This window comes from Indicator indicator, chromosome 19 (genome assembly GCF_027791375.1).
Source record: "Indicator indicator isolate 239-I01 chromosome 19, UM_Iind_1.1, whole genome shotgun sequence".
In the NCBI taxonomy this organism is placed as follows: domain Eukaryota; kingdom Metazoa; phylum Chordata; class Aves; order Piciformes; family Indicatoridae; genus Indicator; species Indicator indicator.
Window position 1 is genome coordinate 7,602,119 of NC_072028.1, and position 26,098 is coordinate 7,628,216.

Sequence of the window (26,098 nt, forward strand, 5' to 3'; positions counted from 1 at the left end):
GGCAGAGGTAACAGGGACAGTAGGTGGTGGATAGGAGAAGTCACCTCCCTTCTGCCATGTGGCCAGATGTAATGAAGCCTCATTTTCTTCTTGCAGTAGTAGTTTAAGACGTGATCCAGTGTGCAGCACTGTTGGTGTCCGATGGCAATGCCTCAGGTTCTCAGTGGTGCCTTGCCTTGGCGGTCTTCAGCCAGTGGTGACACTGACTCTTTGTCTTCACCATCTTCAAGTGGTCTTCTCCCAAGGGCTGGTAGCTGAGCAAGAGGGCATCAGCATGAGAGTTATATTGCATGACCACTGCTTTGCCCCGGAAGAGCAGCACACGTGTGCAAAGATCTCTTCACAGCCCTTCTCAAAATGTTTGTGCAGGAGCAGCCATAAAATAGGTTGTATTGACCCCAAGATCCAAGCCAAGGCGCGGGAGTCTAGGCCTTATCTACATCATATTATCAGGACCGAGAGAGCGCAGATGCACCCCAGGAAGGGAGGGGACAGCGCGCGGGAGGGAACGGCTTCGTCCCTTCTCTCCTGGCATGGGGAGGGGACTGCGGGCAGAGCTGGGTAATGATTTGTCATCGCAAGGGCTGGGGTGTCTCTCTTTGTGGAGGAAACCTTGGCCGTGATTGACAGCAGGGCTGTGTTTTTTTGCCACTTCCCTTGCTGTTGACAAGCAATAATGAAGCTTTGTCAGTCCATCATGGACATGGATATGCCAGATTACGTCGACTCCTTGGATTCCTCTTACACTATGCTGGAATTTGACAACCTTCGGGTGCTCCCCAATACCACGGGTGAGATTTCTGTTTGCTTCCTCTTCAATAACCTCCACTACCTTTGTTAGATAGCTGAACACCTAGGAAAGGCACGGAGGAGGTGTGGGGCAAAGGGTGGTAGGGGTAATATTTAAGCAGCTGACCTGTCAATGTGTGTTGCCACTGTAGTTCTGTTTGGGCTGAAATGGAACCTTTTCACTTACTGACCCTTTTCTGAGTTAGTCTTTCCCTCAGTGGGTTGATCCTCATGTCCTGAAGAGCCCACAAGGTATGGCAAAGGTTGGTAGAGCTCTTCATGGCACACTAAAGGTTCATCCCCTGGTATGACTTAAGAGAGGAGTTGTTACCAATATTTCTTCCTTAAACTGTGTATTTCATTCCAAATATGACTTAAGTTCCTATTTATTCCTTGGACAAAAATAAGGTCTCACAGGACATTTGTGTATTACTCAGAGAATACACCATGTGCCCAATTTGACTTGTTCCAGGGTAGTTAGATTGAGATGAAAGACACAAATTGTCACTTGTCTTATTTTTTTATATATACATATTGGGGGTGGGGGCTACCTAAATGATCTAAAAGCCTTTGCAGCACAACAAAGAACTTGGCTGTGAGGTGTGAGTGCTTGCATGCAAAGACTTCCGTGTTGCTCACAGGCATAAAGCGTCAGCGTGTGATGTTTAGGCTTTAAGTAGGCAAAAGTAGTCTGACATAAAGTGAATGCTATTGTGTGAAACTAGCTGTTCCCTGAGTGAAAAAAAACAAAGGACATTCTAGTCATACAACATGAAACCAATCATGCAACCAAATAGGGTTCCAATGTTAGCAATGCCTTTGGAGAGCTTTGGCAGCTTTTCATTTAATTTAAGGAGCTAAGTGAAATTAAGATGGGATTTTCGTGGTCTCACGTTTGCTCTTTAGTTGGCTCATCAAAAGAAATCAGAGTTTCAGCAGGGCCATCATCTACAATATAAAGTGATTAGACTTATTATTGTGGGACATGGAGGGATGTCAGGAGACAAGTAAAGTTAAAAGGCTCAAAGAAATTCAAGTTTAAAGTTGACTTCAGGAAAAAGCTGCCTGCCTCTAGATAAAGGATTTCCAGCATGTTTCTCTTTTGCCGACTCCAGACATACTGGATCTTGCTCTTGCAAAGGTTTCCTTTCTGCCATCCTGCTCCAGAAATGTTATTTAATACAGATGTTCCTCTTTGTCCCTTGCTGCTGAACAACAAGATCGTGTTTTACTTTCTAGAGCGGTACAATTTTCCTCAAAACTCAATATAATTTGGTGAATTAACTGCCAACCCCTCTCTGGGGCTCTCTGTTGTTTCATGCAGTGGAACTGACAGGTTGAGGTCTTTCTGAAGTTTATCTGGACCAGTGTTGTGTTATTTGTCTAGCTGTTAATGAGTAACTGGCTCTCTCAGGAACTAGTTGTTTTGAAATTGGCTTGTTTGTCTTGGGTAAGTGTCCTCTTCTATGGTTTGTAAAAATAACTTCAAAAAAGACCTGAACAGTCCACATGTTGGACAGATATTGCTAACCAGATGAGTTCAGTTCCCATAGGCATCTCAACACTTCACAAAGATACTCTGTAGCTTCAGAAATATTTTTAAAGGTGTTATAATCAAGAATTAATCTTGTTTTAGTAATTTTTAAAAGCACACTGGATTACTTTAAACTGCATCTATACCATTAGGCAAGATGCACCTGTATTATTTCCCTTATGAAATCCAGTGACAGTTTTGCCCTCTCTAAACAGGAGCAACAAGGGAGGCAAGTTCTATTTTAATGGACTCAGGGCTGCTTTGTAAATTCTCAATAATTTTCAAACTGAAACTTAGATTTCTTTTTCAAATAAAGCCATGCTTTTTTTGAAGCCAACCCTTTCCTTCTTGGGAATATTATTTCATCAACATTCTGGGTTGATTGATGATGTGGAGCACTCCTGGTGCTCAGCTTTCTGCTTCAGGAGGCTGCTATTGTTTTGAGACTTGCCTAGATATACAGTTTTAGGTTTTCCACCTTGAAGTAGCCCATAATTTTCCAAATATTTGGAGAATAATTCAAAATAAAAAATAGAATCCATTATGGCAGTGGAGGAAGAGGATTAAAATTTTGTCTGTTTGAAACAGAAAGAAGAGCAAAAGGAAATGACAGACAAAATAAAAAAATCAATGCTAATCCTGTCTTTCCTTTATAAAATACGTGTTGTAACTGCAGGAATTCTCCCATCCTGCACAAACCTGTTTCCTTTACCTTGCCTGGCATTATAAAGCCCATTCTCACTTGGGTTTTATGTTCTGTTAATACTCTTCTCCTCCTGCTCGTGTCAGAGCTGTCATTCTGTCATTTCACTTACAATAGGAAACATTAATGAAACATTGGGCTAATTCTCTAGCTGAGCGTTGAAGAACACTTTCTCCCATGGCGTTGCTTGTTCTCCCATCTCGGTGCTCAAACATCATGCTGATCCTCGGGAGTTTGGCATGAGACTGGCAAAGCAGCAGCCCAGCTGCACTCTGACCCAATTCAGACCACGAAAAATCCATCAAAGATATTTTGACACTGTTTGATCATCCCTCAAGCTTCTTGTGCTTGGGAGGAGCTCTGGTCTCTCTGGCTGGCTTTTTTCTCATTGTTACTGTAGTATTTGGGAGGACTAAATTAAAGCTGTGTTTTCTATCTCAAAAACTCCCCCTCTATTTGCTAAAAGCTGATACAGAAAGCAGCTGACCTGCACATGATCAGGGCTTCAGCCCTAGCCCCCATCCAGCTCGACATTTCTATGCAGAGGTTTCACAATGCTGGCTTTGGCCACCAAGTTTAACTTGTGTACATGCCCAAAAACCTGCATTTATCAGCTCTGCTGGATGTGTTCCTGGGTGATTTACTCTAGGTGATCCTGCTCTAGCAAAGGGGTTGGACTAGATGGTCTTCAAAAGTCCTTTCCAACCATCACCATACTGTGATCTCTTTTCATTCTAGCCCAGCACATGCAATTTGGGAATTTGTTAACTAAAAATTATGTGCATCCAGACTGGCTTGGATTTCTGTGTAGACAAAAGCAAAAGCCATTCTGGAAGGTATTGCAAGGTGATGGTCTTATATAATATGCATCTAAAAGAGATGTAGCTAGGAACTTAACTGAAAGAAGCAGCAGCAAAGGGGTCTGCAGTGGTCAGGTATTGTGTAGATCTCCATCTCTGACTGGAAACCAGGTAGCATTCCCCAGCAGCATCCTAAGACCATCCTCACTGTCATTTCTTATGATTGTAAAACTTGAAATCTTCATTTCAGCCAGGTTAGGTGGTGACTTACATACAGAAGCAGTGGCCAACACAAATTTGTATGCATTTCAGTTGTGAGCTTGGTTGACCCCAAAAGTGGTGAAGCCACTGGGGATACTCTCCTCAGCATTAGGTAGGCTGCAGTTCTCACTTTGCACATTGCTTCTGTATAATTCACCAAAGATGGCTGAAACTTCAGATTTTTCTGACACTGAATGTCCAGGGTAGCCCTAGCAAATAGTTCTTTAGCTCAGCCTGCGACCCACACAAGATAAAGATGAATTGTAGTCTCTTATTGGAATACCATAGAGTGACACAGCCTAGGAACTGTTCTGTTATACCACAGTGATGAGCATCTATAACCAGTACATGTCTCTGAGCATCTCTCTCCAGGGTGGTGAGGACAGCTGTGAGCTTGTTTCAATTGTTGTGAGTCAGCTGGACTCTGACCAGATCCATCCTAGCAGCCTTCAAGCACTATCGCAGTGCAGGGTTGAGCTCCAGGTAGCAACCCTTCTAGAGAGGCACAACTTGTTAAACAGAGCTCTAAGCAGGTTACCACCCTGTGTCAGACAGGGCTGAAGGAAATGGGGAAATGGTCCACAACTTTCAACTGATTTCACTTTCAGCTGGTGGGGTTTGTGGCTTTCCTCTGCCTTTCCTAGCAATGATCACCCCAGGGAAAACTCAGAGGTTCTACAAGCACAGGGTAAATGCGAAAACCGCGTTGAACCACTCTGCTGATACACGTGGCATCAGTTGTGCCTTTGCTTTTCTCTGAGCTAATTCCCATTTGGAACTCATCATTAGCTGGTGACAGGATTTTCTAATTAAAATGTATCATCATAATTAACATGTGCACGCTGGCTTAGGACTTTCCTTGGGTTTTTGTTTTTGTTTTTTTCATTTCTGTTCATGTTTAATGAAGCTGAAAAGGACACATGGCTACCTTATAGAGACTGAACTTCTAGCTATGTATGTGCCCTACAAAAAAGCCACCTAACTCAACTGTAGCCCATGAGCTTATCTGTGTTTTCATGGGTGGAAGTGAAGCCAAAATTTGGTTTGCTGGCTTCCATGGGACATCACATGCTCAGTGCTCATGGCCCTTCCTCCAGCACTTGGTTTAAGGCCAGATGATCAATTTCTCCCTTACATCAGCAAGCAGCTCCTCACATGTCTTACTCAGATAAGGGAATGAAGTCTCCTCTGGTGACTAAATGCATCATCAGGAGCATCTTGCAGTGTGGACCCAACTGAAAGGCGAAGGGTCCATCGGAGACCCAAACTGTGTGACCCTATCTTGATTCCACTGGAATCAGTAGAGAAAGCATGTAGTGGAGTGAAGAGAATATTTGCTTTCTTATCTTAATTTTGGTTGTGTCATTTTGTTAATGAAATCCAGCACACTCGGCATGTTTGTTTATGGTCATATGTTACTTCAAAAAAAGAGGTGGAGCAACATGCTTGAATGTTTAGCAGTACAGTCACTCTCAAAGGAATGTTCTACTATAGCTCCCTTAATACTGAGTTATCAAGCTAAACAAAATGAAGAATCAATGTAAAAAAACCTTGTAAGATCAACATAAATATCCATTAAGCACTTCTGAATCAGACTGCCTTCCCAAAGGACCCAGGACTCTGACAAATGTCAGAGGTGGGAGCATCTTACTTGGATTTTGGGAGCAGGTAAACCCAAAGTACTGTTATTATGACCTAAAAATAATTTTGATGTTGTCATTTTTTCTTGTAATGTTGCTCCCATCTTGCTTCAACTTATTTATTTCTTCATCCATCCCTTAGAAGGTGAAATTCAGATCAAAAGGTGTTTTTGAGGGGGGTGAAAGGAAGTCTGACTTTTGCATTTGTGAAGACTTAGCTAAAAATATCTTACCCTTAGCTAAAAAACTTCCCAGTTTTTGAAAACCTAAAGGTTTATTCCCTGTTTTTTTGGCTTCTTATTCCAATTTTCATTGCACAGCAAATATTTTCACTATAAATTTTTGATGTGTATTCATATACAAAAATAGCCTCCTCTCTCTCTCTGTATATACCCATGTTGTATGTGGATTGCCCAAAGCTATTTTTATGCATCATGCAACAGAAAACTTTCTTCAGAGTGTCCAACTCAGATGCCAGTTCCTCCCTTTTGAGTAATTTTCTCTAAGACTTGTCATTGCCTAATGTGAGGGCAGCTGAGCTTTTCTCCTCATCCCTTGCCTCCTCTTTGAGGCAGCATGAGGCTTCCCAAAGCCTTTCCTGAGGTAGCATGAGATCAACTCCTCTGGAGCAAAGACCTTGCTCCCAGAGGTGTGATAAATTCATAAAGCAGTCCTGCAGTGAGTGCCCAGGTCAGGACAGACTCCACAAGCATTCCTCCTCTCAGTGAGATGTAAACACTGTCATCTGCATCTTCTCAACTGTCTCCTTTTTTTTTTTTTTTTCTTCCCTGTTTTCCTTCTCCAAGCAGTGCCTCAAATTAGGAGGATTAAGAGGGCAGCAAGTCTGGTGGTTAAGGCCAGGGAAGGAGTTGAAAGGGGAGTTTGCAGCAGTGTATACACAGGCCAGGCAGGGGCAGAGCTATTCCTTCCCCAAATGAGTGGGTGCAAAGAGAGGACATGACAGAGGGCATTCATATGACCTAATTTAAGGTCCTTAATTTAGAAAGCTGATCTTCCTGCACCCCTCTATTGCTTTTCAGCTGAAAGTAATGAGCCTCTTCAGAGGGCAATTCAGAGCAGGAATCAGACCTAGGAGAACTAAAGTGACCTCTGTGGGAGCTGCTGTCTGTCTGCCAGCTGCAGAGGAGCTCTCATGGGCAGCCTTTTTCTCTGACACCTCTGCCATGTGCATGTTCATCCTTCCTGCCTCTTCTGTCTCTTCTCTGCTCTCTACTTATTCAAGTTAATGATTCTCTTTCCCCTGTCTTCTGTGAGAACCAGCTTTGAACAATGCCCTTCAGATGTCTAAGTGGGGAGGTGGTTTCCCATCCCTCAGAGGCATGTATGTCACACACAGGCAAAGTTCCTCAGCATCTGTCAAGAAAAGTAGTAGCAATTGTTAAATTCTCACGAGAATGTTGAGTTATGGAGTTTAAAACCTCTCCATTCACTGAAGCAGAGAATACTGATATCAGGAGCAACTGAGTTGCTATCATTGAAGTTCAGAAGAGCTTGACCATCAGTCTGGAGGCTTTACTAGGAACACATCCTGCATGTGCACACCTGGGGTGGCTGGGGCAGTTCGTGCTTCAGCCTTACAAAAAAACCCACCATCTTGCTGTCAGCTGGTTTTGGTTTCCATCACAGAGTTTTAATGGTCTTTGCTCTGCGCCCACAGAAGCCATCACAACTGAGTCAGCCAGCACCAACCTGCTCACCAACGGCGTCAGCTCCCTCTGCTCCATCTGCGGGGACCGGGCTACCGGCAAGCACTACGGAGCGTCCAGCTGTGATGGCTGCAAAGGCTTCTTCAGGAGGAGTGTTCGCAAGAACCATGTCTATTCCTGCAGGTAACAGCCCTTTTCTGAAAGAAATAAATACAATTCTTTGATGCTGTACACAGTTGGAGGTGAGGATCAGGCTGTACAACAGGATCCCTGCCCCAGATTCCGAACTGCTGCGCTGTGAATGCTAACAGTAATATTCCAGTTTGGTTTATGGCTGGAGGACAGGGAGCCAAGGAGTAAATTCAGTCCTATCTCATCTTGGACCCTGACAACTTTTGTGGAACCAAGCAGTCCATTTGGTGAGTTCACCATCACTGCTTTCCCCACAGTATAAATCAAGGGAACCTCACAGAGCTGAGCTTTAACTGGTGGATAATGCTGTATGATGTGTAAGTACAGAGTCTCCATCTGGAGTGACACCATGACCTTGTCTGGGCCCAGCAAGGGAAAGCCAAGTTAGTCAAAGACCATAGCTCCAGAGATTTCATCTCAAACACAGTTTTTCTTGATTTTCTTGGTAAAAAAACAACAAGCAGCCAAGAGTCTGTCACCTCCAAAGCCTCCACCTCCCCCTAGTTTCTCCGTTTTTGTTTTGAAATACATTAAGCTATGTCCACTGACATACCACTGGTGATTTTACAATCATTCTGAGAACTGAGCATAGACCAGTAATGATTCACACCCACTTTGGCACACAGGTGTACATTTGGGAGAATTCTTCTTCCAAGAGGAGGCCATAAATCACAAAGCAGCTATCTTGGTTGACCTTAGAAAAATGATGTTTATTTTAGCACAGGAGGAAGGGAAAAAAAACCCAACCCTGAATGCACTCAAGCCCTTCATCTCTGATTAAATCCTGGAAGTTTGCCTTCTGTTCCAAGGCCCTTCCTCTTTAAGGGCATCCCAGATTTTTGAAAAACAAGTCACCCCTATTTTTTCAAAATGCTGCTGGGGTCCTTATCACTCCAGGACACACCAGCCATGAAAGACACCTGGGGTGACCACCTACACAATGATCTTTCCAGCAACTGTTGGGTGGATCCCTGCAGGAAGAAGCAACACCTACTACTAATTTCATTGAAATTTCAGCTATCAGTCTCCTGGGAGCAGAACTGTTTCTTTTCCCCAGGAACCTATGAATCTTTGTGATATTTGGCAGCTCAGGGAAGATCCTCAGAATGGAAGCCAAGCAAATGGCAAATGCTCACTTTCCTGCAAATCCTTATTTGGTGACCAGACTGTATTTAGCCCAGCTCAGAGGTCTGGATTCCTTGGAAAATCTTTGGGCATTTGTACCTTTGGCTTTTCACAAGTCTTGGAAAGTGCCTCAGCTTTTAAAACCTGATAATGGTCCTGGAGCAAACTCACATCATTTCCTCTCTGTGTGGCACATCCCTCTTCCATTGCTTCACCCACCATGGCAAGAACTTGGCTGCAGACACAAAAGGATTTGTTGTACATAAGGGAATGATTCTACACAAAGATGGACAGTGTCAACAAGTGGGATCAAACAAACCCTGGTGTTGAACACCCAGCAAACTGTCTGAAAGTGGGAGATGGAGTTTCTACATCATCACAACTTGAGTCACAGTCATGCTTTCACAGCCAAAACCATCACACTCTTCACAGGGTGGGTGGTCTCCAAGCTGGCAGGAGCAGTGATGGAGAAAATGAGGAACTGGGCCAAGACAATATTGATTTAATCTATTTCCTGCAAATCTTTGGCTCTTCTCTGAGTTCAGGCAATGTGTAGGCCAGTGAGGTCTGAGACTATATTTGGGGCTGCTTGGGGTGAGTGGACTGCAGATGCCAGGCTGGTTGCTCCATGTTTTATTTCCCATCTCCTCCCAGGTTCAGCCGACAGTGTGTGATAGACAAAGACAAGAGGAACCAGTGCAGGTACTGCAGGCTGAAGAAGTGCTTCAGAGCTGGAATGAAGAAAGAAGGTAGGTGCAAAGAGACATTTCCAAACTGCCTGCTGCTGTCTCTGGTCCTACACCCACTGCAGAGCATGGTGAAGAGCAGCAGCAGCAGCCTTGGCCCAGTGAGACAATGCTCATGTATGAAATCATGGTCCCACTGAAACCAAGGGGAAATTTGTCTCTGATTTCTGGTAATTCGTAAGATTACACTGGTGATGAAAAAATCTTTCCAACCTTCTGACCATATGTATTCCTGGGAAACAAGAGTGTCTTGAAATTTGACAGAAGTCTTGGATATAGCAAAAATGCTTGCTGGTTTAATTTAGGAGAAATGGAGTAAATATAGCAGATAGGAAAAAAAAACCCTATCCCTCAAATTGATGAAGGGCAAATCAAAGCTGATCTGGCCAGCTCTAGGTGAGGATGAAGCCAATTGCCAATGCAGCAAGCTCCACACCTTGGAAAAGCTGAAATCTGGTTATCAGCTCCATTCTTTGAGCTGAAGGATTATTTTCATTGGTTTTATGGTAAAAGTTATAAAACCTTGGCTCATGCCTTCGTTACTAATTGCAGCTGAATGGAAGATGACTCATTTCAGGTTCCACATAGTCACATTCCTTGAAACTCTTTTTTTTTTTTTTTTTATGAGTGCTCAGTCAGGTTGTGTGCTCACAAACTGCTCGCACATTTGGTCAGGAAGATTTCAAAGCACCTTGAGCAATGGCTTTGCAGAAATGAGCTTAGCTGACCAGAGCTATAGCCAAAGCATATGGCCATGGCTGTGAAAGAAATTCTCTTGCACAATTGTGTGCACAAAAAGAACACAGCTGTTTGCTTTAGGGTGGTTCTAGATTAATATTAAACAGTATTGCAAAGCCACAAAGAGAAGCCATGACTTGGGACAGAGCAGTACGAGGGTGATACAAATGTTTGTGCATCATTTTTTGGTGGCGTGTTGGGAGACCACAGCTGTGACATCCACATTCAGTGTGTCCTGTTGTCCCAGCACTGGTATGCAAGGGTTTGTCACTCCTTCTCTGGCACTCTACTTTTCAGCCAGCCCATATAAGAGCAATCAGACTTTCCAGGGTGTGGCAACGGCATTGTTTATTCACAGCAGAGGGGAAGAAGCTGGAAAGGATCCTTTTCCCAGCCTGTCTGGGACAATACACCTGGGGTGGGGTTGGCAGGGCTGTGTCACCCTTTCATGCTCCCCACAGCCCCACTGACCCATTGCTTGATATGTGTATTTTTTGCTTGATATGTGTTTTGCTGCTCTCCAGCAAAACTAACTGATAAACTGAAATTTTGGACACAGAATGGTTTTTTTCCCCCCAGTCTTCCTGTGTTGTAAGACATGATGTGACAGATGTGGAGCTTTTTTTTTTTTTTTTTTCCCATTTTGGAACCCATTCTAGTGGATAAGAAATTGCAAGGAGCTATGTTATTAATCTTTGTGTCTAAAGAAAAGGCCATATGATGTAAATACCTGAGCTAGCTTGGAACCAGCTCTCTATAGGAGCAGCAACATTGGTGCAGGTCTGAAAGTTTCAAGACAGCTGGTCCTGGGAGCACAGTGCAGCTGGGCTATAGGTTCATTATAGGTTTGGGGTAGCTGGGCAGAAGTTGTTGAGAAAAGCTTCTGTAGGCTCCTTTAGATTGTTTTGTTTGTACACTCTGAATTTGATTCTGCTTTTGGAAAGGACCAAGACTGTCCCCGACATGAGCTCTGTGCCTCTAGGCTCATGCATTTAGATGTGATCCAGGCTCCACTGGTGCCAGTGAGAGCAATAATGGGCCAAAACTTGAGTTTTGTGGAAAATCCAGTCCCCAGATTTCCTAGAAATTAGCTGATTCAGAAACCCTCCTGACCCAATTACATTTTGGGTATCAGTAACTCACTTTAATAACTACAAGTAAACAATCATTAGAGTTGGGACAAGGGGAGAGGAAAAGGCTTTCTTGTAGGCAAACTCCTCCTTGGCTTGCAAAACAGGATTTAAAACTTTTACAGGAGATTGATTCCTTTCTTTTTTCTTTTTTTTTTTTTTTTTTGTGGTCAAGGCTGAGATGGGACCACAGGATGATTAAGTGTTTCAGGGAATTTCTGCCTGTTCCCTTTGATTTTTCCACTTTGCACAGGAGAAGGTTCGATTTCTATTGTTTTATACAATGTTACTGGACAGGTTTTTGGCCACCCAGGATGAGGAGTGCACCAGATTCTTAAATACCCAAAGAAAACAGCAGGATACTATTCTTAACATCTTACTGAGATCATGTTTAACCTTGAACAGATTAGCAGGGTGTGATTTTTCAAGTGATCGAGGTCAGCTACTCGCACGGATCTGAGTGTCTGAAACCCTGGAAGCCTTTTGAAATGCCAGCACTGCACTGTCAGGTTTCAGTTTGCTGGTGACAGCAAGAGGGGTTAATATTTAACCTCTCATCCCCTTTAAAGTAATTTATGAATGTACATGAACTCCTTCAGCTTCACGCAGAAGCAATAAGAATCTCTTACTGCCACAACACAGTGGGAGGGTTTGAGGGTATTTTTTTATTTATTTGTGTTAAATTGGACAGGTTTATAGGACAATTTTATTAGTCTTTCACAGGACCTCTATCTTCTTTCGTACCTTGTGTTTGCACATCTCTTCTGCCAGCTTTCAGAAGGCTGGAGCTGCAGTTTAATGCAAAGATGGATGAAAAAGATAAAGGATCTTCCCTACTTTGTGATAGTCATAAATCAGGCCAAAAGCTCATGAAAGTATTAAAGGAACATGGAACATGTACCATGGGGATTTGCTTGTAAATAAAATACACTTCACCTACAAAATCAGAGGTAGCTTGGGGAAGAAAATTCTTTGTGCCTATAAATTGTCAGGCAGCAGCAGGAGTAAATCTGTTGCTGGAGACAGAAGCCCTCTGAGCCCTGGTGAGTTGTGTTAGTGGCAGGGTTGGCCTGGATGATCTCCGAAGGTCCTTCCAACCCCTACCATTCTGTGATTCTGTGAAGGCTACCACTGTGCTGGGGCACTCACCCCTCTCTCCTCCTGCTCTCCCTTTATGCCATTTATGACATATTTCCAACTCAGTTGATGTTAAACAAAGATGCTTTTAGTGGAGTAATAACAGAAACAGCAACTCTCACGTAGGCTTTAACCTCTGGAGTTACCCATGGGAAGTTACTCGCTGGCTGCTGTCCCCTTTCAACCAGTGGATGGTACAGTGCCTGTATTTATTGGACACCCTGGAGGTTCCTCATCACTGGCTCTGTCAGCAAGGACAAAATGTTTGGGAAAGAGAGGTTTGTTGCAATCCCACACACACACTGCTGTTTGCTCGGGAGCCGCTGCGCGTGCTCCACAGCCTGCCGGCAGCCTTGAGCTGCTTGTGGCAAAAGGCTTCCTCCGAACAGCAAAAGCCCTCTGATGGCTCCTGCGTGGCAGATGGAGATTATATTTGGTTTTCTGCCCTCTTCCCAGAGTCAGAACATGCTGTAGCCATGGACAACTCCCTGGAGGGAAACTGGGGCATCATCTCATCCTCTATGCCCATTCCTCAAGGGAAAGCATGAGTCAGGGTTGTGCTGTCCTTGGCCAGCAGCATTGTGGAGACTCACTCCTGCTGACGTCCCCCCATCTAGGGCTGAAGTGGTCCTTCCCAGTGCTATTGGCTTTGGAAGCCATACTGCTATGCAGAGGACAGGATCAGAGGAGAGAAATGGACAAGGAAAGCTTTTGCCAGGTGTGTACTGGAAATAGTAGTCCCTGTGAGACAGTGAGATCCAACACTAGGGTTTTAGTCCATTTAGATTTTATTCCTTCCTGCAAATTTGTTGAGTTTTACTGACTGCAAAACCATATCAGGTCTGAGCCTGAACTCCCTCAGCACCATCACACCCCTCAAGCACCCCCACAGCCTCACCATGAGTGACCTATCCCTTCCCTTTTACAAGCACAATAAATATAGCAATATAATTACCCCACAGTCACAGATTAATTTTTGTGGCAGGTAAAACATTAACTCCCTTCTGTACCTAATTCCATCACATCTTGGGTGTTTTCAGTGATAACACCCAAATCACCTTGAGAAAGTCAGTCTGTACCATCCACTTCCACTGGAAGATTGAGCTTATCAGAGCATGAGAGAAGCACTGAAATATGTGCCATAAAAGGGCTCAGGAGAAAAACAGGCTGAGGATTTGTAAAGGAGTCTCTCATCAGGGACTAGGACCAGCTCTGCTGCTGTTGGTAGGACTTTGGTAAAATGCATACCTTGGTTGGAAAGGTAATTTCTACCCTTTCTTGTAAGTGGGCAAAAAGAGCCCTGTCACCTCCAGAGAGCTACACAGGGGAGCATCTGATAGGAAATCAGGCATGGAAGGTTGGGTGGGAACTTTCCAAGGATATCAGTGATGTCATGGATTGGGGTGGGGTTGTTTCTATTCAGGGAAGAGCCTAGAGAACAAGTCAGGGAGCTGGGGTTGTTCAGCGTGGAGGAGAGGAGGCTGAGGGGAGACCTCATTGCTCTCTACAACTACCTGAAAGGAGGTTGTAGTGAGGTGGGGGTCGGTGTCTTCTCCCTAGTATCAGGTGATAGAATGAGAGGAGATGATTTCAAATTGTGCCAGGGATAATAAGAAAAAATTCTTTATTGAAAGAGTGCTTAGGCATTGGAACAGGCTGCCCAGGGGGTGGTGGAGTCACCATTCCTGGAGGTATTAAAAACACATGGCACTTCAGGACATGGTTTAATGGTCATAGTGGTGGTGTGTTGTGGACTCAACGATTTTAGAGGTCTTTTCTAACCCAAACAACTCCTGATTCTGTGATAATGCTGGGTGCTGTTGCTCATCTTTCTGATGTAGCAAGAAAAACCTCCATAGAGTTAATCTGTTCTGAAGATTAATCATAGATTATGGTTCTTGTAACCACCTTCACCTTCAGACTGGTAGAGGTTCCCAGTTGAACAGTCTTTTCCACCACCCTCCCATGCATAGGGTAATGTATGGAACATGGTTTATTTAATATTGACCCATCACTGCTGGGTCAAGGGTTGGACTGGATGAAGTTTGAGGTGTCTTCCAATCAGTTGTATTCTGTATGCTGCTTTCTAAGGTAGGTTAGCAGAGATTTCCAAGGACTGTAGTCTGTTTTTTCCCCACATTGATGTCTAATTGCCTCTACATAGTATCCATAGCCTGAAAAGGCTCTAGTAATATGTGTGTGGGTTTTTTTACAAATCAGTGTACCCTTCAATCCCCTTTCATGCATTCAGGAAAGTCTAACTACAAGGTGCAAAGTGGTTTTGGTGGCTGGACCCCAGCAGACCTCCCCCAGACACACTCAAACCAGCAGCAAGTGGGTCCTGACTGACAGCAAGGCTCCAAATCCTGAAAAAAAAAAAAATACTGTGCTCCTAGAGATAACAGGAGCTATTGATTTTTGTCACTGATGTTTGTTTTCCACCCTTTCACTTTGTTGGCCTCTCATCAAAGGCCACTTAGGAGCACAGAAGAGTGGTTGGATCTGAGCTAACAAACCTCCACCTTCCCACCACCCTGTGTGTGAAACAGCCTCAAGTTCCACCAGGAGAAGTTTAGGTTGGACTTAAGGGGAAAAAAATATCTTCCTTGAAAGGGCTGTCAAGTTCTGGAACAGGCTGCCCAGGCCAGTGGTGGAGTTCCTCATTCCTGGAGGAACTGAAAAGCCCATGTGGTACTGAGGGACATGGTTTAGTGGTGACCTGATTGGAAAGGTCTCTTCCAAGCAAAAAGATTCTCTGATTCTATGATTCCTTTGCATGTGTTCAGAGAAACACAGCCCATCCAAAGAGTGATGCTTGCTCTAAAGCAAGGCCTGGCAGCCAGGCAGAATAATGAAAGAGGGATGGCAAAATAATTTTGCTTACTGTGCAGAAATATCCCCCTCCTTGTTAGAAAAATCTCCAGTGGCCACTTCTGAGACAAAACCTCACTGTTCCACATCCAAGGGGTTAAAGCACAGAGCCAGTCGTGCTTTGACAGCTATGTCTGAGTCATTGCCTCTAAATAAAACCAAAAGGAGCCTGGAACTGCAGTCTGAAGGAGGAGGGATGTGCTGCATTATCACCACATCCTAAATCTTCCTGCTCCCTCTACTTTAAGGACCTGACAACTGCCTTCCCAAGCTGTATGTAGCCAAGACATACGAGCTGTCAGGAAGATGCTGAGTCTCTGTTCAGGCTTCTTCCTCCCACCCCCTGTGGGCTTGTTTGCTGCTGGACAGAGGTGATAGGGCTCAGGGGAGAAACTAACACTGAAAATGAGGTTGTACTAAGTCTAAATTCTGCTTTTTGCTCTGCTGCTGTTTTACACAGTGGCTGCAGTGGAGGTGAGTCAGCTCTTCCACAAATCAGCTGCTTCCTTATGCAGAGTTGGTGGAGCATGGGGTTCAATTTGGCTTGTGGTTCAGGGAAAAAGAATAGTTTAAAGCATGGAATGGACCTCAAAAAAGTGACTGGCTTGGGGGATTTTTTAATCTTTTTTTTAATCTTTTTCTAATTCACCATAGCATGGACATACCTTTCTGTTTGCAAAAAGCCCAGGGCTGATCTTCCCTCTGCTGTGGTCACTGTAGTGTGTCCAAGGTGTATTTCATAGAATGGTTTGGATTGGAAGAGACCTTTCAAGGTCATCTAGTCCAATCCCCCTGCAGTCAGTAGGGACATTTTCAATTAGGTCATTTTGCTCAGAGCCTCACTCAATCTGACCTTGAATATTTCCAGGGATGGGACATCTACCACCTCTCTGGGCAACCTGGGCCAGTGTCTCACCACCCTCAGCCTGAAAAATGTCTTCCTTCTCTATAATCTGTATCTCCCTCTTTTAGTTTAAAACCATCACCCCTTGTCCTGTCACAACAGGCCCTACTGTCCCCATCTTTCTTATTGGTCCTTTTAAGTGTGGAAAACCCACAAGAAGGTCTCAGTTGTGTCACTGTTAGTAAGCACATTTTGAACTGTTTTGCAGCAATGATTTGCATAGTGTGTCAGCAGAGCTGGAGACCAACCCTGGCTTGTTCTGTTCCTTCAGTTGTGTTCCAGTATTGCCTTTGGGGTTACAGGTTCATTGAACTCAGTAGCTGAGGGACAAGGCTGAGGGAATGGTTTTCAGGGGGAATTGGTGAATTTAAGCTTCTTTTCTTTGGAGTTTCCTTACTCAGATGACTTCCTGCTTCCTGTAAGTGATGGAGATGTCCCCTGGGGATCACCACCTGTGATGCCTCAGGTACAAGGGACACTTACATGGCTGCTTTGAGGAGGGATAAGACGATGGTTTTTCAAGTGTTGCTGGAGAACTAGGCACAACCTTGAGAGCATCCTGTTGTAGGGGGAGCTCAGAAGAGGTGTCCTCAGTGCAGGCATTGGCAAAAAGGGCATCAGAAGCCAGGACTCCAGCAGTGTGGGTACACTGCCAGGTGTTTTTATTGACATAAAACCCCCAAACTTGCCCTGAGTTCATCACCCAGTGGGACCAACTAACATCCCATAGGGGCTGCTGACAGCCAAATGGCCTTATCTCCACCTCCTGCTCCTGTTGTTGGTCTTCTCCCTCTCATTTTCCCCTCCCCTGGGATCTCTTTAATCTTATTCCAGCATCCAACAAGGATGGAAGATTTTGCAGGCACTAAAGCCACATCCATTCTTGTTTGGGGACCAGAGGCTTAACACAACCACTGCTCCCTCTCATTCCAGCTGTGCAGAATGAGCGTGACAGGATCAGCATTCGCCGGAGCAGCTACGAGGACAACGGCTCACTCTCCATCAACGTGCTCACTCAGGCTGAGGCCATGGCACAGCAGGTAGGAAATCATAGAATGCTTTGGGTTGGAACCAACCTTTAAAGGTGATCTGTGCCAAACCCCCTGCAGTAAACAGGACATCCTGAACTAGATCTATCGTGTTGCTCAAAGCCCTGTGAGCCTGGCTGTGAATGTCTCCAGGGATGGGGCCTCCACCCCTTCCCTGGGCAACCTGTGCCAGTGTTCCACCACTCTCCTGGTAAAGAACTTCTTCCTCATGTGCAATTCAAATCTACCCTTCTCTGGTTTAAAAACATTGCCCCTTGTCCTAGTGCTACAAGCCCTTGTAAATGGTCCCTCCCCAGCTTTCTTGTAGGCCCCTTTCAAGTACTGGAAGGCTTCTGTAAGGTCTCCCTGGAGCCTCCTCTTTAAGCTGAACAACCCCAACTCTCTCAGCCTGTCTTTGTAAGAGAGGTGTTCCAGCCCTCTGTTCATTTTTGTGGCTATCCTCTGGACTCACTCCATCAAGACCACATTCTACCTGTGTTTATCACCCCAGGGCTGGACACAGTACTCCAGGTGAGGTTTCACCAGAGCAGAGCAGAGTGGCAGGATCACCTCTCTTGATTCCATGCAGGGACAGACTTTCAAGTGAGAATGTGGCCTTCAGCTATTCTGTATGGGGTTCCAAACTCACTAAACCTGTCAGAGCTGGACCTTTCTCTGCCCTTGGATGGCTTTTGCACAAAGCCACAGGGAGGAAAACACATTAGAGAGATCCAAAAGCAAACTGTGAAATTCCTTGGTGCATTAGGATAACACATCCTACAAGAAGCAGGTGCAGCCTTTGGCATGTGAGATGCCAAGCTGAAATTCCAAGACGTGAGGGATGTCCTGGACCCCAGGTCCCCTCTGTCCCCAGCCCCTAAAACCTCATTTCATTTCATGCAGAGGTTTATCCCTCCTTGCTGCACTCCCTGTCCTGCTCAGCACATAATGTTCCCGTCATGGTCGATTATATCTTTTTTTGTAACTTCTTTAGCAGGGTAACAATTTTAGGGAGGAAAAATAAAGCTAATAAAATCACTGGGCTTCAGCTAACGCTGATTGCTTTCTTATTTCAAGTCCCACAATAAATTTCACCCTGCCTCTCCTTTAAATTCTTATGCAAATAGCCTTTCTCCACTGAAACATACGGTCCAGATGTTGCCCATTACATGCAGCAATGCATCCACTTCCTTTTCAAAATCTGTGGTGTTTTAACCCTCTCCTCCTCATCATCCAGCTCTTCAGAGATCCAAATGGGTGTTTTGTGTCCCAGAAAGCAACTTGGGGGAAAAGGCTGGACGCATATCATGCATTTGGTTTGGCTTAGGTGATTGATCGGGAGCTGTGACCCAGCGCTGCTGGCTACTGCTAGGAACGGGAATATTAAATCAGTGTTTTTGTCCTCAGCCAGCCTGAAGAGTGGGGAAGGGGGGGGGGGAGGAGGGAGGGGTGTCTGTTGGGACCTAGCACCACCTCGTGGAGGCTTAGCCATGGGCTGTAGGTTGGACTGTATGCATCACAAAGCAAACAGTTGTGCAACCACCACAGGAAATGTCTTGTCCGTGACCTGATGAGGTTAATGTCTGTGAAGGTTTCCCATCAATGTTATCAATGAATTGTTGCTGTTGAGGATGACAAACCAGCACAGATCTGGTCCCAGTGCAACCAGGTTATTTCTCTTTCAGTATTCGTCACTGAACCCCGTGCACAGTGCAGACATTGCTATGAAGAAGGTTGCAACCATCACCGATGTGTGTGAATCCATGAAACAGCAGCTTCTGCTGCTGGTTGAATGGGCAAAATACATCCCAGCCTTTTGTGAACTTCCACTCGATGACCAGGTAAAATGCAAATGTCTCTTCCTTGCCAGTTCCACTGCCTTCAATAGCAATTCAAAGCCATGCCTTCAACCAGAGGGTGTGATATTAACATATAGACCACTTTATGCAAGCCAATAAAGGAGCAGGAGAGAAAGAATAATAGAGGACAAGGGATCCATAAGAATAAGATGAGCAGCCAAAGTCCCCCAAATTACACCAGTCTGCATAAGGAGCCAGCCCCAAAAGACTGTTTTTCCCTTTTTGATACCTACAAAAGCCACTTATTTCCTGAGAATCCAAACTACTCCAATGCCTCTTTGCTCTTTCAGTTGAAACCCACTTTTTAGTTAGCTTGCTATGAATGCAGCACTTCTGAAAAGTGAAGCTCTCCTAATAATGTCTAGTTCTTTGTAGCACTGGATCTGTAGGTGTGATATATCTAAGCAAACACTAAATTTGGCTTCATTTAACATCAGCAGCTCCCTGTTCTGTTCTCTGCTTTTCAAACACAATGTTATTTCTTTCTTCTGTGATCTCTCCAGGTTGCCTTGCTGAGAGCCCATGCAGGGGAACACCTGCTCCTTGGGGTGGCCAAGAGGTCCATTCCATACACCGACTTTCTGCTATTAGGTAAAAGAGTGAAACTACACAGTCACATTGCTGCTTTTATAATTCTCACTCCTGAGTCATTGCCAAGTATTCTGCGAGCTTAATATCCTCTCTGGGCATGGTCTGCACTTACAACTAAGTGCTAGAGAAAGTCTCTGGAGAAGCACAAAAAGGACCAAGCAAATTCTCTGGGACTTTAATAATCCTTCCCTTACTGCTTTGAAATTGTGGATGAGGAAGCCACCAATATTTATATGGCATCTCAAACTGCATTGCCTTGGTTTTGTAACTGAAATTGCCAGGACACAGGCAGTGAGATGTTTGGGTATCTGTGATTAAAAACTTAGCAGAAAGATCTCTTAAAAGCCCCAGTGCAAACATGTATTTTCTTTTCATGCAGCTCTTGTCACTAGAACCACAGGTGGGATTATTCTTGGAAAAATGAGAATATTGACCTTGAAAGTCACACATTAAAGAAAAGAGGGAGGAGAACTCTGGTTTGGTTTTTTTTTTTTTTTTAAAAAAAAGCACACCAAAAATAAAGATATAACACCATGTGCCACCAGATGCCAGGTATAGCAGAGGGTAAATCAGAGCTGAGCCTGGAGAAGGTTTTGTGCATGGTGTGAGTGCACCAGCATGTGTACATGAGATAATTAGGAATCAAAGAATGAGCTCCACAGCTTGCTTCTCATTCGTGGATCTGAGTATGAAGGTGCACACTGGAAATCTGCACAAGGGCACTGGGACTGTCTGGTAACATGCTTTGGGGTAACTTCTGGATGAGACCATGCCTGCAGAGCTAGAGTGAAAATCTGATAGTCAGCTTCTCTTGTCTCCCAAGGGAATGACTTCATCATCCCAATGCACTGCCCAGAACTGGAAATCGCTCGTGTGGCCACCAGAATCTTGGACGAGTTGGTGAAGCCTCTGCGAGACATCCAGATCGATGACAACGAGTATGCTTGCCTCAAAGCCATCATCTTCTTTGATCCAGGTAAGCTTCCTTCCAGATTGTGAACCATCAGGCTTGCAAAGGAGTAGAGGGCTCTCCAATAAGCAGGGAACCACCTCAAAGGCAGCTTTACACTTCACCCTGTCTTCCCTGTCTCTGATGTAATGAGCAATGCTTAGCAGTGCATCAAGGACATATTCAAGGGATCTGTTTCTGAACATTTTACATCTTAGCAACTATTAACTCTAGCCAGACCAATGTGCAAGAATCTGCAGACCTTAGAGAGAGTTTTGCTGCTCCTGTAGCTTGGCTTCAGGAAAGCCCACTAGCCTGAACTGAAGGAGATGACTATTAAGGACATATATGCCTATACTGAATTATGCATAAGCAAAGGGAGTCAAGTGTGAGCAGCAGTGTGGAGCATCCATCAGAGTTCAGAAAGCAGCATTAAAAACCACAGAGATGGACTGTTCAGAGTGCCCAGAAATACCAAGGATATCTGTTAATGGATGGTGCTGGCAGCTGGTACGAACTGAGGGCAGGGCTGATCTCCTCAGGATGGAGAACAGGGAAACACACAGAAGTAAACAAAAGCTTGTTTTGAACCTTTGTTGTGTTCTCACACCACAAACATGGGAGGTCCTGTCTCAGCCCAGGCTTCCCCCAAACACTCCTGTTTCTACATGCCTCCAGCAACACACAACCTCCTCTCAGGACAACACTCAAGTCCCTTTGCTGTATATTGTCCTGTAGCTTGGAGAAGAGGTGGGAGAACATTCCCAAGCCCAGAACAATGTCCTTTTGTCTTTGGTATCTATTAGCATGGAGAAACGAGAGTATTTCCATTTGTTGTTTATTGCTATGTTCACTGATTTGAAATTAAGATACAGCAGTTTACAAACCTCATGAACTAATTGCTCACCAGAGCCTGTTGTAAACCTGAGTAAAGGTGGCATTATCAAATTGTGTTTGACAAATTACCTTCTGGGCTGATCGGTCTCTCAGCAAAGCTTCAGGTCACTGTGACAGTGAGGTGCTGTGAACTCCATAAGGAAAATCATAAAGCTCTAACAGAAATAAAATTACTTTGTGCTAACAAGTAGGGATGCCTACAGACATGCTGACATATAATAATTTATTAACCACTGTATCTTAGTCTCTTGGCCTGACGATGATCCCTAAAATGTGGTGCTTGTGGATTCTTTGTAGACAGTGATGGAAATAGTCCAGTGAGCCAGAAATCTCAGTTTTAGATAACAGCAGTGGACAGCTCTAAATCCTGGCACTTCACCCTACCCAGAGTGCACATTTACTTGCTTAAGAAAAACTGAACCAGTGGTGCATGAGAAATGGATCAACCACAGGACAAAGCCAGAAAATCAAGACAGGAATCTGATCTTACAGTGGGTGTCATTACAACATACAGGCACTAAACCTGCAGGGATTTAGTGGCAGCAGTAGGGACTCAAAGCTTTCAGGGGAAGATTCCAGGTTGTTTCCCTGAAAAGACAAATATGGTTTAAATTCTACATCCCTCCTCTTCACTGATGGCAGACATCTCCATATGAAGCAAGCTCTTTTCTTACTGTTTCCCTCAAGTTACTCTTTCCCTTGCTGTTTCATGTGAGATATGAAATAGTGGCAGCCCATTCTTCTGGCAGATAGAACTGAGAACTGACAGATACTTATCACAGGATCACTGTCACCTCACTCTTTCCCTGCTGCAGAGCCTGGCTCTAACACTTTTTGGCTCCACAGGCCAGCAATAACTTCAATTTCCCCCCCTCTCCCAGACTGCAAAGGCCTGAGTGAGCCTGGGAAGGTGAAGAACATGCGCTTCCAAGTCCAAGTCAACCTAGAAGACTACATCAACGATCGGCAGTATGATTCTCGGGGCCGGTTCAGTGACATCCTGCTCCTGCTGCCCCCGCTGCAGAGCGTCACCTGGCAGATGATAGAGCAAGTCCAGTTTGCGAAGCTTTTCGGCGTGGCCAGGGTTGACAGCTTGCTGCAGGAGATGCTGCTGGGAGGTATGAACCTTGCTGAGAAAGGACAGAAGATTTGTTAAATTTCAGAGGCATTACAGGGCTTCGTGTCTGGGTTTGGGTCCTACTCTGGAGGATGTATAGCAGAGAGAACCTGGTCTTGGGAGGAAAGAAGGGAAGGTTCATTGTAGCTTGAACACGGGGCATTGGCACTCCAGCCCAACCCCTAAGCTGTTTCTTTCCAGATTGTCTCTGAAAACCAGTCTTAAAGAAAAGGGTACATTCTGTGGGGCTTCACACACTTGACTTTTAGGCAGCCTACCAAACTGATGCCCTTTGCAAGAAGACAATTCATTTTTCATTAGCAATACGCAAAGGTTATAACTCTACGGGAAACCCTGGTAAGAGCAGTAACTGGGACAGACACAGAAACAGATGCAGAGTGCAGTTGGGTATTAGCTGAAACCCCAGCCATCCCAGGGGGCTGCCTGTAGACAGTAAGAAGGCTGAGAGCAAAGAGGACAGCTGCAGCAGGAAGGAAACAAAGATGAGCAAGACATTAACCCCTACCCACAGAGGACTGCCACGTTCACTGAAAAAAAGAGATTTGGCCCAGAGCATCTGGCTTCTCAGTAACTGTGCAAAGAATGATGTGTTCTCCCACTTCCACTGCAGGAAACACCATTGATCTCCAGTACCAGTCAGGACCTCCCAGCCTCAACATGGAACCACTGCCAGGACATGTCCTCCCAAGCAACATGAGCTCTGTGATTCACACCACTTCTGACCGTACGTACCCATTCTTACACTATTAGTGTCAGCATAATGAAGGGACTGGAGAGGAGAAGCAGCTAAGAAAAAGACCTTTGAAGGTTATTTATATATTTAAGAATTACACCCAAACCAGAGTTCACAGTCTATCCCCACTTCCTTGCTGACTCCTTTATGTGCTTCCAAAGAGAAATTGAGATCTTTATTGTAACAGCATGATCTAGAGAGATTTTTGAGATGCTACTAACATAACATGATGCAAAAGAAGGAAATGAAAGCTGGTGGCAGAGTGTTTCTATGAACGTAAGCACTGCTGGGAAATACCACAAAGCAGCACACATAGTTATTAGTGGCAAGACTTCCCCCACATAAAGCACCTTGGTTGCTGTCAAGCAGAACACAATATGACCTGAATACAAGACCATCTTCAATCGCTCTGGGCATTGCTGCCAGGCAATGGCTGTTTGTTAAGGCATTTATCTGCTGCAGTAGCAAACAGACCATGCTGTTAAAAAAACAAAAAGTACAACACGAGTTGCAGTTAACCACCACTGCCATCTAATCATAATGCCTTGTGTGCAGCCACTTAAAATCATCTACCTCTTGTAGGAGATTTTGCTGTTTCTCAGCCACATCAATTGTTGACATTGTGTATTTTAGGTCTCTTCCTTCTTTTAGGCAGTTGGGGGTATTTCCCAACTGCAAAATACTAAGAGCTGGCATGTTTCTTATCAGTCCACCTTCTGCTTCAGCTAGGAATAATTTAGGATAGATCCCCCTGCTCCTGCTCCTTGGGTCATAGAATGGTTTGCTGGTTTTATTTGGGCACTGCTCCACTGAACAGTCTCCAAGTCCATTTTAATTGTTTCTTTTCTCTCCCACAGCATCTCCTGAAACATCCCTTCCATCTCCTTCTACAAGCACAGGCAGTGAAGACTATAAACTAGGCTCTAGCGCAGGACCCAGCACTGTAGCGCAGCTGTTGCCTCAGACAGTGATACCCAAGCAGGAGATTGTATAGGGAGAGGTGGAAGGAGAAGCTGGGAGCAATGTGAGCACTATGCTGAAAGTGAAACAGGCCCTTTCTCTTTGCAGAGGCAAAGCACAGCACCCCCTTGCCTGCAGCCGGATCCGCTGGTCACGATCTTGCCCGTCCATGAGTTGAGCACCAAGTACCAGACTGCAGCAGGAGCTCCACCGCAGGTCTTCCCACCACCACCACCCTCATTTCACAAGTGCTTGAGGATAATGATCTTTTCAGTAGGACCATGACTGTCAGCTCTTTGGAGCAGGGCTTCTGATTGCTTGGTGTGATCACAACCCTTTTAAGGCCTTCGGTCCCTATCTTCATAAACCCAAATGCCTCACACAACTCCCGGTAATCCTTCATGAGTGCAGCATGTCTCAAATTGTCAGTATGGAAAAGTCTACACCCATTAAGAACTTAATTACACTCCCATTTCTGCTGCATGTTAGGAAGAACATCTCTTTAACCCCTAGCAGGCCAGTGCTTTCTTATTCCACACAGATGTGGCTTGTTCCACATAGAGCAGCTAACATTTAATGCTGGTCAATTATTGTTTGTGATCAAGAATCCCAACAGTTTGTCATTTTCCATACTTTGCAGTGTATTAGGGTCCAGTTGTGAGTCATTTTGTGCACCCTTTAACTTTGTGTGCATACCTAATGCAGCTACAAAATGAAAGCAAGGATCTCTGCATCAGACCATGGCTGCTGGGTCTGGTAAAACCCACGACTGGCAGGAAGCTCAAAAAGCTGCTGACTTACAAATCACTGCAAACTTTTACTGCAAATACATTTGGAAGAAGCAAGAGTCATAACCAAAAATGCCCCAAAACGCTTTTCCCACTACATAGCTAGAATTTTACTGTAGTTTTATATATTTGTAGGTCTGCAACCTAAAAACCAAAGCTCTAAATTAGCAAAAGAAAAAAAAAAAGGGAAGAGGCAGGTCTCCTGTGAGCCATTTATTATATAAAAAAAAGGTTTGCATTTAAACCATCAGGTGCTTCTGCACATAAAACTTCATCAGCAATAGCTGACCAACTCTTAACCATGTTACAACAACTTCAAATGATCCTGGGAGATGACTACATGACCTCCTGTTCCAAATATTCCTGAAGTGCACTCATTGTGTCATGGTGTTTATTTGAAAAGACTTCATCAGAGAGCTGACTGCCAGACTTCTACAGAGCTTATAAAAGTCTGTATAAAAGTCTAATGATCTCTCCATCAGACAGCTCTTGAGGGGTCAGGAGTGGGCAGGACATGATGGAGAACTCTTAGCTCAGCCACACTGCCCCAATCCCTGTTCATAGCAAAAAGGAGAGATAGTGCCCAGCTTGGTGAAGTTTATCATCTCACTAATGCTCAAGAGATCTTCAGCTGGAGGACACTACAGAAATACAATCCCATTGATTGAAAGAGAACTTGGGAAGAGCAACTAAACTCTCATCAAAAGCAGAATACTTTGTACTCCATTTGCTGGGGAGACATTTTACCGTTGCCATTCTACAGCACAAGAGAGATCTGAAAAGCATCGAGGACTGGGTTGAATTTCACCTACGATCAGAGTGTTTTATTTTTCTACTGTCTATGATGAATTTGATCTGACATTAAATGCTGATAACTTTGATTTGAAACAGCTATGCCTGGAAACCAGGTTTCACTGC

At 44.6% G+C, this 26,098-nt stretch overlaps 1 protein-coding gene across 4 annotated transcripts; it reads left to right on the forward strand.

The window, feature by feature from the left end:
• Positions 1-676: 676 nt before the first annotated feature.
• On the forward strand, positions 677-24,426 carry LOC128973337 (hepatocyte nuclear factor 4-beta-like). 4 transcript variants are annotated; one of them, XM_054389625.1, is made up of 11 exons: positions 677-791; positions 1,109-1,112; positions 7,377-7,577; positions 9,366-9,460; positions 17,171-17,277; positions 18,951-19,106; positions 19,628-19,715; positions 20,539-20,691; positions 22,443-22,679; positions 23,310-23,423; positions 24,290-24,426. In XM_054389625.1, the coding sequence occupies exons 1-11, from the start codon at positions 677-679 to the stop codon at positions 24,424-24,426; spliced, it is 1,407 nt and encodes a 468-aa protein (XP_054245600.1). The 4 variants fall into 4 exon arrangements, with proteins under 4 accessions (XP_054245600.1, XP_054245601.1, XP_054245598.1 ...); XM_054389626.1 differs by lacking the exon at positions 1,109-1,112 and adding an exon at positions 4,618-4,620 and having other exon boundaries at positions 7,406-7,577; XM_054389623.1 differs by lacking the exon at positions 1,109-1,112 and adding an exon at positions 6,560-6,569.
• Positions 24,427-26,098: the final 1,672 nt, after the last annotated feature.

What these genes read in the sequence shown, in the direction of transcription:
- LOC128973337 (XM_054389623.1), top strand. Translation starts at nt 677, where the DNA reads ATGAAGCTTTGTCAGTCCATCATGGACATGGATATGCCAGATTACGTC. An exon ending in AACTTCCACTCGATGACCAG is followed by an intron (nt 19,107 to 19,627) that starts GTAAAATGCAAA and finishes TGATCTCTCCAG; the next exon opens with GTTGCCTTGCTGAGAGCCCA. An exon ending in GATTCACACCACTTCTGACC is followed by an intron (nt 23,424 to 24,289) that starts GTACGTACCCAT and finishes TCTCTCCCACAG; the next exon opens with CATCTCCTGAAACATCCCTT.